Here is a 10,000-nt window from a genome sequence, read left to right on the forward strand (position 1 = left end):
GGATTATGGAGGTGATATAGTTACTGAATGTGAATTTGGAGGAACTCTAATATTAGTTTTTGGCTTGGGATTTTGTATCTGTTCTGAGGGAATTGTTTGGAAGGATTCTGGCAAGTATTCTAGCGACAAAAAAGTAATTGTGTGTTTGTAATGTTTAGAAGGATAGAAAGCTAGTGGTTAGTCTGTATACTTTAAGGCATTGACCTAGAAGAGGTTTGTAATCGGTACTTGCCTAAATGTCTCCCGCCTGATGACTGAAAAGTTCTAGAAATTATATGTTCGAAACGCGACTAGGATTTCTTGTGGTTTCAAGGATGAATAAAGGAAAGCGCATTTAAGGCGTGGTCTTGTGAGGAAATTTGTGTGCATTTTAGCTACAGTATGTACCTTTACCTACTATTTTTATGATGTTCCTCAATGGTTGCATTAACATTATAACTTTTGAATAAAATCTGCTTCAAATTACATTTTTGATAAATAGTATGCTTGTAATTATCACATTTGTGGTATCTTTCCTTTAATGTAATGTTTTATGAAACAAATTTACAAGAGGATGAAGTTCTGAACTCAGATTAACAAACAAACCCTGTACCAAATCTAGAAACTACCCTAAAGATTGCCGAATCTAGGAGTTTTACCCCAGAACCCCCTACCAATTGCTGTATTTCCTTACCAATAAGTTTGTCCTCCGAATCCCCTTCTGTTCGGTGTTTCTCTCTAGTCAGATATTTTTGTATGTTTTTACGGTCTGTGTAGTAACACAAAGAAACATGATACTAGTTGGCATATTTTAGTAATAAGCCATGTCTTCGTTGTAGTACTTGATGGTGTCCTGTAAGGATCATGAGTGACAGAAAAAATTGGTTATGTTAAGATATTTAAGTGCTTATTGTAGGCTGACTATGGGAGGGCACTCATATTTTTTTTTTTTTTTTTACTTTCATGAAGATTGTTCAATGTTTTGAGGAATGCATCAGTAGTATAGGGGAATATGTAAAAAAAAGAAGATTTTAGAGAGAGAGAAAGAGAGAGAGAGAGATATAGAAACGTTTTCTGTCATAGATATGATTAATTTAGATGATTTCATTAAAGAATAATAGTTGTGTATAATAACATTTCATATAAAATTGTGTTTACTAAATACTTGAACGTTTGTAAACCAACATATCTAAGCAGCATAGAATAAAATAAAAATAATAAAACAGAAAATTTAAAGAGTTGAGAATTTCTGTTTCTGACCCACCTTTGGGTCCCATTGCAAAAGCAAGTGATGCAACATGACCCAGCGGTGAGTTGCATCGGCACGGAAACTGTTAAAACTTAGCATGCATCATTCTTCAATACTTTATCCACTTTATCAGTTTATTAGTTTTATATCTGAAAATTTAATAAACGAAGCAGGACAAGTGAGAACAGATGGAGTAACGTACCTGTTTTGGCAGATCGCATGGCCGTCAAAAAAGCCCGCGCACATTGGGTTGAAAAAATATAATTATGTATATTGTATTTATAAATATTAACTTACGTTTACTATAACTTATTCTATCTAATTTATCAATAAAAAACAAAACCCTCTAGTTGTACAGATCCTCTTTTGCACAAGATCAAGATAGAAATTAGTCAGATGGAAGTGGTCTTTACCATCCTCCTCTGGAAGGCTTTCCACATGCGTGCGGTACATGCAGAAAGCATCAAATTCGTGCGGAAAAGCAAAAATTGATTGAAAAAGTACAAGTGACCTTAATACTACAATTGGGTTTTAATGTTTTCAGTCATATTGTGAACTCTGCATGTTGTGTTTGCAGACCCCTTAGAATAATATTGTCCAGGCTTGAAACCAGTTGTATGTCAAAATTAGTGAACTAGTATCTCCACCAGTGTTTCAAGTGTATGTTATATTTATTTAATTATTTTTACTTTTTTTTTTTTTATATGACCTTTTTTTTAAACAACTGCTGATAGATTTTAGGATGGTCTACACAAGCCTGTTGAAGTTCCAGGGTGTCTTTCAAGAAGAGTGAAAATAAATTTCTTCTTGGTAGATTTGATATAAAAAGAATTAGGTTTCCTCAAATTTTCAGCACTTAATGACTTGATAATTTAGTGAATTCTTTAAAGATATCCAAATCCGTAGCAAGCCGTTGCAGGAGTTTTATAGGAAAATACACAAAAGTAAATATGTTATGAGTAATTTCTTGACCCTTCCCATCTCCCCATGTGGCATTGAGTTAATCATAGACTAGCTGGCAGCTTTATCCTTATATATGTATACGCTCAAGACTCTAAAGGCCCTATCACACTAGGCAACAGATAAAGTGCTCAAGTAAACAAACCTGGCGCCATCCAAGTGAGGTTCTGGGAATCGCACGGGCATTCTCATAGATATCACATTATTTTAGAGAAATATGAGTATGTGTATTGTATACAGAAATATTCTAGATTATTAACTTCTGTATACATTAAATTGTTCTTATTTATCAATAAATAACATTCTGGTTGTATAGAATGTTTGAAGCACAAGATCGAGACGGAAATTGGTTAGTTAGAAATGGTCACAATGGTCTTCATCTGGGAGGCATTCTGTTTGCATGTGATACTTGCTGAAAGCCTCAAATTCAGATGGAAAAGAAAATAATTTATGGAAAAAGTGCTCGTGTCGTAGGCCTTTAAGGGGCATTCAATGTCCATCAACATTTAGGAGAGAATATTATACTCTGTTGCTCTTAGAGAGTGAGGGACAAGCCCAGCCTCCCCATCCCCAGAGGTAGGTCACAGGAAAGATGTTTTTAGAAGGAGGAGGAACTAGGTAACAGCTATACTATTTACTCTATAACACCACCTGAAACCCTGGGACTGATAGAGATACAGAGAACAGAAATGGAGCTGTAAAAGTGAGGAAATGGTACATCATTCAAACACTGATGGCTTAATTTTTTTTTCTGATCTATCCATAACTATTGAACCAATTCTGACAAGACTTACGTTGTTGGAAAGAGGATTAGAAATTATGATTTTTAGAATAATGTAGACATTTTATTTGAAGACAATACATGCACCTCAACAGAACATTTCAAACAAGCACAGATATAGAAATTATTATTATTATTTTTATTTTTTTATTTTTTTCAATTCTTGCTAATTGATATTGTTCAATGTTGTCAAGGGTATATATCTGATTTTTTTCATCAATATACTTAGTGTATTAACACAGTCCATTCCAAGAACATTACTAGATATATTTTTTCCTCGTTCCCCATGCTGAGGTCATCTTTTAGACGGACAACATGATACAGGCTGTACTGAAAGAAAAAGCTGAGGCTGATGTCCCTATTCCAATGTCTTAGATTTTTGTACTATTCCCATAGTATCATCACAATCATCATCATCATTGTCACAAGACAAAACTACAGTGGATAGTGCCTTGTACCTAGTGCTAGTGGATTAACTTACATTTAAATCTTAGTAAATAAACTAAATAGGTGAAAGGAGTGTGATTGCTGTTGTTTCCCATAATACATGTTTGACTTTATATTTATTTAGAGGAACAAGTCTTGAATGTGTTGAAAGAATGGTAGGAAAATGTATATAGTTTGTAAAATAAACAAGTATTTGTTTAGTGATGCTTTGCATGAATTTCATCACATTTTTTTGTTGTTGTTTCTTACAGGAATGGGCACTTCTATACCATACTGGGATTTCCTGGGTAACACTATGGTTACCAACAATTATATTCGCTTGACCGGAGATGTCCAGAGTGTGCGAGGAGCCGTTTGGAATAAGGTTCCATGTTTTGTGCAGAATTGGGAAATGCAGATTCAGTTCAAAGTACACGGTCGGGGGAAGGATCTATTTGGAGATGGCTTTGCCTTCTGGTAAGTGCAGTTCTTAAAGTATTTTCATGAATTTCCTTCCAGATTTGTTTCTTTTATGTATGTTAGTATTTTCTTATTCAGAGGTGCTTTCTGTTCATTCGGTTGGTGTAATTTCCAGTATTTTATGAGAAATGTGGAAAAAAAGTGTGAAATACTTATGACACAATAGGGATTTCATTCCATATAGAGGTAAAGAATATGGATGAATTGCTGTTTTGTATGAAATGGTTTTTAATATGGAGCCGCTTCAGTATATGTATGAATAAAGTACTTGAAAGGGAAAATCTACTCTAATGCAAAGCAGGAAGTATGCTTGCACGAGTTAGTGGTAGCAAGAACATTTGACTATATTTAACCTAATGCCGATGGGTATGACATGTACGTACGTGCTATGCCCACTGTGAGTACTTGTTTGATTATTTTTACACATAGATGGCTACACTTATACTAAGTCACCAATAAGCCAGTTATGAGTACTGCCTGTCTTACCCGTTTACCCTTTTCTTTTATTTATGAAATATTTTACGTTATCTTAGTTTGATGTTACTGATGTTAAAAAACATAATAATTATAATGTTATAATAAGAATAACATCGATATTCATAGCACTAGTAAAAAATATGTTTTTTCCCGCCATTTCAAATCAAGTACGGTCACAAGGTCTACTAATTGACTTTTATGGCTAAGCACTTGCAGAGCCATCTATGGGCAGACCATTCACAAAAATATAGAAAATAGGCGCACCATTTTTCCCCATTTTTTGTTCATTTTCCCCAGCGGCATTGGGTTAAGCAAGTGTATCTTTATCTATTAATGTTAAAAAACAGTGTAACAGTTTATTTCCTATAATTTCATTTCCTGTGTAATAACTACAAAGAGCTTGTTTAGTTTTGCTTTTGATACTTCTTCTTCTTCTTCTTCTTCTTCTTCTTCTTCTTCTTCTTCTTCCTGCTATTAGTAAGTGTCCCTGTTATTTCCAATAGGTGGAGATTCCCTTACAGGTAACTGCATGTAATCTCACCAAATAAACCTGGTCAAAACTTGTAGCCACCACTCCTTGTATATCTTTGATAGTTAGTGAAACCTACTATTTACTTTATCTATCTACTTATTTGGTCTTGATTTTTTTTTTTTTTTTTTCTGTTTAGGTATGTGAAGGACCCAATGGCCGAAGGTGACGTTTTTGGCAGCAAGGATTTCTTCACTGGATTAGGGGTTATTGCTGACACCTACAGCAACCACAATGGCCCACATAATGTAAGATGCAGGTCTTTCCTGTTGATTTATTACGGTGATATTTTATTCTGAAGATAGAATATGTATTTACAGTTTTAAAGAAATTGAATCTGGAATGCTTCTTACTGCTTGTATTGTAATAATTCATTTTAAAGTTTCACAATGGCTTCTCAAGTCTGGATTTTGAAGAAGAGTAATTGCTCGAACCACAGTACCAGACATAGAAATCCAGATAACATCAGAAAAAAATATATAGATAATCTTTACCAGATCCAATATTTATCCCCTGCAGTCTCTCTCCAAACGCTCAACTCCATTTTTCATTTGTACAGCACGGTCACCCATATATTTCTGCGATGGTGAATAATGGTACTCTTCACTACGATCACGATCGAGACGGAACTCATACACAGCTCTCTGGATGTGTGGCAAAGTTCAGGAATTTAGATTATGACACTTACCTGTCAATCAGATATAAGCATGACACACTAACAGGTAAGATAGTGATATGGGCAGTATGGTATGCTTATCATTTCTTAATTCATGTAATTATTGTTGATGATGTGTTCATTATCTGGATTGATGGAATGTATAGTTTGAAATGTCTTCTTCGTCTTCATCTTATGACTTGTCTGCTTACATCGTAATTCTATTCTCTACCTATTTTTTCCTCATTCTCTTTCTCCTTTTCACCTACTTTTTCCCCTTCCTCTTTGTCCTCTTTTCCACCTACTTTTTCCTCTTTCTCCTGTCCTGTTTCATCTTCCTTCTCTTCTCCAGCTTTTTCCTCTTCCTCTTTTTATCTTACTTCTTCCATCTGTCCTCCTTCTACTTCGTGTTATTCATGTGAAAGTTTTTCTCTTTGCTTCTCCATGTTGAACTACTTTTTCTTCTCCTCTTCCTTCAATTCTTGTTTATCTTCTTTTTCCTTAGACATCTTCTCTTTCCTTGTTTATCATCTCTCTCCTTTGCTTTCCACTAATTCTGAAAGCATCAGTTAATTGTCTGGATCTCGCCACAGTTTCTATCGACATTGACAACAAGAGAGCGTTTAAGGAGTGCTTTACGGTGGGGGGAGTCATACTACCCACCGGATACTTCTTCGGCGTGTCAGCTGCCACTGGGGATCTTAGCGATGCCCACGACCTAATATCTATGAAATTATACGATATTTCCACCCCGGATGATGTGGGTATTTTGGAGTTTCCTTTCTGTGTGTTATAGCTTTTATTTTGTAGATCTTGCTGAAATTTTTCTTTTTCTTGTCATAGTGTAATTGAAATTAATGTTAGGGGAAAGAACAGTAGGAGAAACCAGCATGTGTTGACTGTGAATATTAAAGTCGTTTTGAGAATAAAGACTAAACTTGATGAATTGTAATGATAGCACCTGCAGAATTAATAGAAATCATGAATTATACATTTTATATTTGTAGGTGAATATTCAGTTGAGCATTTGACTGTATAGATAACCTTTGAATATATATAGAAATATTAATTCATTTGTGAGAACTTCCTGTTGTGTATGTGTGGAAAAAATAAGATTATATGTTGCAGAAGTTCAAGGAATTTAGGTTGTGGATAATTTTTTTTTTTTTTTTTTTTTTTTTAGAAAGGAGTATAAAATTACAAATAGGCATTATTTTTTCCTTCAGGATATCCTTCAAGACCGAGCCAATGTTATGCCGTCTGCCTCATTTTTTGAGCCACCAAGAGGTAAGTTGTAAGCAGTTTTATGTCCCATTTGTTTTGTCATTTGTCATCTCATCACACACACCAAACTACACCATATACCACATTACATGCACAAGACACACTACAAACACTACAGACATTGCGCAGATTATACACACTACACGCACTATATGTGTCACACACCACATACACCATATAGAGTTTCAAAGAGGTATATAGGTGGGTTGCTTTGGAGTAAGGTTCATTGATCTGTTATTATCTTTGAAATTTAATTAGTCAGTGCAATTAGGATGATTATAAACATAATTATGATTTCTCAAAAAAACTAAATGGTTCTTATAACTAAACTCGGGCTGCAATTTACTTTGCTGACAGAAAAGTAATGCAATACTTACTTATTTACACATTGACTTATTACAACTGGTCAATGCATGATTAAGAGCTATCTGATTTGGATTCTGACCTGGGCCCTTCATTTGCAGATCACGTTGACGATCCCAAACCTTCAGAGTTGTCGACATGGAAAAAGGTTCTTCTCCTCATTTTTGGAGTGATTGCAATCTGCGGCTGTGTCTTCATTGGAGGCTTGTTCTACGTTAAACAGAAAGAGCAGCAGCGAAAGCGGTTCTACTAGAAATTTGATGTTTCCTTTCGAATAGGGGAAAATATTTTTAATGAGAGTGAGAGTGACTGGAAAAAATGTTTTTAACCTCTGTTATAGATGGAATTCTTTTAGCTGATTTTTAGCATTTTTTCTTTTTCTTTCAGTCCTTCATAAAAAAAAAGTTAAAAGAATTAGAGCGTTACCAAACAATTTTAAGTTGAGAACTTAGTAATTGACAAAAGGCATTATCTTTTTTATGGTTGAATGATATTGTGAAAGTTTCAGTGTAAAAAGTCAGTCATAGTTATTCTAATTGCATTTTTACTCTAGTGATTTTAAGTAATATATAATGATGTATAAGTGATATATGGCTCATCATTCTGAAAATTGTCACTAAAGATGACAGACGCAGACAATTTTTTTGTACAAGTTTAGGAAGTTTTGGAATTTGTATCAATCTTCAGAAAAAAAAAAGAGTTTGCAAAAGGTGAATGTCTTTGTAAAATGCATAATGAATTTGTAATATAATGTATATTTAATTTATTGGTGTTAAAACAGTCATATTGTGTAAGTTTATTACACTGACTTAAATTTGACAAGAAGCAAATTACCAAATACTGAAGAAATATACTCTTTCAAAGGGCAATTTGTCGTAATACAAAGTTTGATTAGCACAATGCCAGGGTTCTTAAACAGGAACTCTGGGAGAGGAAAAAGTATCCCCCCCTCCCCCCCCTTTTTCTTTCTTTCTTTCTTTTCTTGTGATAAAAGTTGTCTTTTTCCTCCTCAGGATTATAAGAGATTTGTACCGTACTCGGTGGCGATAATGCTTCCTCATTGTGAATATATCTTACTTCCCTGATCTTTGTGTTTTTTAATTAAAGCAACATTTTTATAAGGTTACGGGAGATTTGGTTATATTGAGTGTGTGTGTTGTGTAAATATTTTAATTATGATTATGATTTTTTTTTTTTCTCTCTCTCTCTCTGTTCTCTTTCTGTGTCCCATTACATGTTTGAGTTTTTACATTCAAAGCACTGGAGTGAATGCCTACAAAAACCTGTCATTTGCTCATTGTATCTATACTACCATACCTTTGTGTTATTCATGTTTAATAATTTTGACTTGTTTAGTGAGACATCAATTTATGATTATTTTTCACAAGGTCTGATTTTTTGTTTTTAATCAAAGTGTTGGGGTGCATGGTGCCTGATCGAGCAGCAATTTAAAAATGTATCAATGTCCATTATATTAAGGCCAATGATAATCTGTTTGTTTCATCTACATATTATTGGTAACTGAGTTCTAGTCAGTTCATAATAAGGATCACACACACGTTTGTAAAAGATGATTTAGTGCAAGTTTTGGTTGCGTTTTTGAAATGTTTATTTAACCATATTCCATAAAGATAATTTTTGGGAAAAAAATATTTAGTAAAGCAAGCCTTTTTCCTTTTTTTTTTTTTTTTCTTTCTTTTTCTTGCTTTTCAGTAGTTCACTAAACAATGCCAAAATTATCCGTTTGATAAGACAGTGTATATTTTAATAAAGCTGGATTTATTTTCTGTTTTTTCTTAACATCATGATTGCCAGTATATGTTTGTTTTCAGATGAGTTTTATGAATACCCCATGATATTCCATGATATTGTAAGTAAAGGTGCATGTGAAAATACAGGTATTTTCTAGTGGAGGTTTATTGATGTGTGTCTCTTAACAGGAGTCTCAGGGGTGTATTTGTTGTTGTAGAAAATGGTAAATTCTATTGGAACAGTTTATGCTTGAGCTTTTTAGCTATGGCCATGTTTGTACCTTCATATTCAGAATTTACAGAACGTCTGGCACAGTTAGATACGGACTAACTAAAAAAAAAAAAAAAGTTTTGAGATACATTTTGAATTTTCTCATAAATTTGTTGGTGTATGAATGTAATGCATGTATTTATGAATATGTATGCATATATGTGATGTATGTGCATATGATTGTGTATGTGTTTGTTGCATATATATGCATATATAATTTGAAAAATTGTCAGTAACCATGTTGTTTTCCAACTCTATTATCAGAAAATATTTTGGGGGAGGGGGGCAAAAAGTTACGATTTTCTTTCCTTTTTTATCTTAAGCTCATTTTTGTGTGTATTTGTTTTTGTGAAAATACAGAAATAAAAAAATAAAAAATGTATGGGAATACTAATCCTTTGGATTAGAATAATGTAAAGGTATCATTTTGCTCTTTTGTTTTAATGATTAAGTTCATATGTTTTTTGTTATGTCATGCTAGTGTTGGGTAAAGGAACTGATTAATTATTTACGAATGATTTTTTAAATAAATGAAAATGTGATGCTGTTGTTACTTTATTACCATTTGTAAACAAAATGTGCCTGGATTATAACCATGTCCAATATTTCATTTTTAAAAATAGTTATGTTGTTAGATATCTGTGACATTGCAAAGAAAGGCTTCGGAAAATAAATGCAACTCTTATAAAGACAATAGTTTATCATAGCAGGTCTTGGCATGAAGAATTAGATATGTGAACAGTGCTCATTGCAACAAAGGAAGATAAAATTATAAAATGTGGGTTTTTACAGTGC

General features: G+C 33.5%; 1 protein-coding gene across 1 annotated transcript in view; it reads left to right on the top strand.

The window, feature by feature from the left end:
• The window catches only part of LOC125031695 (vesicular integral-membrane protein VIP36-like), a 10,340-nt gene extending 590 nt beyond the window's left edge, over positions 1-9,750 (top strand). The window contains exons 2-7 of the mRNA XM_047622593.1: positions 3,668-3,872; positions 5,021-5,129; positions 5,441-5,603; positions 6,130-6,296; positions 6,763-6,823; positions 7,285-9,750. Coding sequence (XP_047478549.1) covers positions 3,668-3,872; positions 5,021-5,129; positions 5,441-5,603; positions 6,130-6,296; positions 6,763-6,823; positions 7,285-7,436 — 857 coding nt within the window. The 3' untranslated portion in view covers positions 7,437-9,750. The remainder of the gene's footprint in view (positions 1-3,667; positions 3,873-5,020; positions 5,130-5,440; positions 5,604-6,129; positions 6,297-6,762; positions 6,824-7,284) is intronic.
• Positions 9,751-10,000: the final 250 nt, after the last annotated feature.

The sequence above is a fragment of the Penaeus chinensis genome, chromosome 13, assembly GCF_019202785.1.
Source record: "Penaeus chinensis breed Huanghai No. 1 chromosome 13, ASM1920278v2, whole genome shotgun sequence".
Lineage (NCBI taxonomy): Eukaryota > Metazoa > Arthropoda > Malacostraca > Decapoda > Penaeidae > Penaeus > Penaeus chinensis.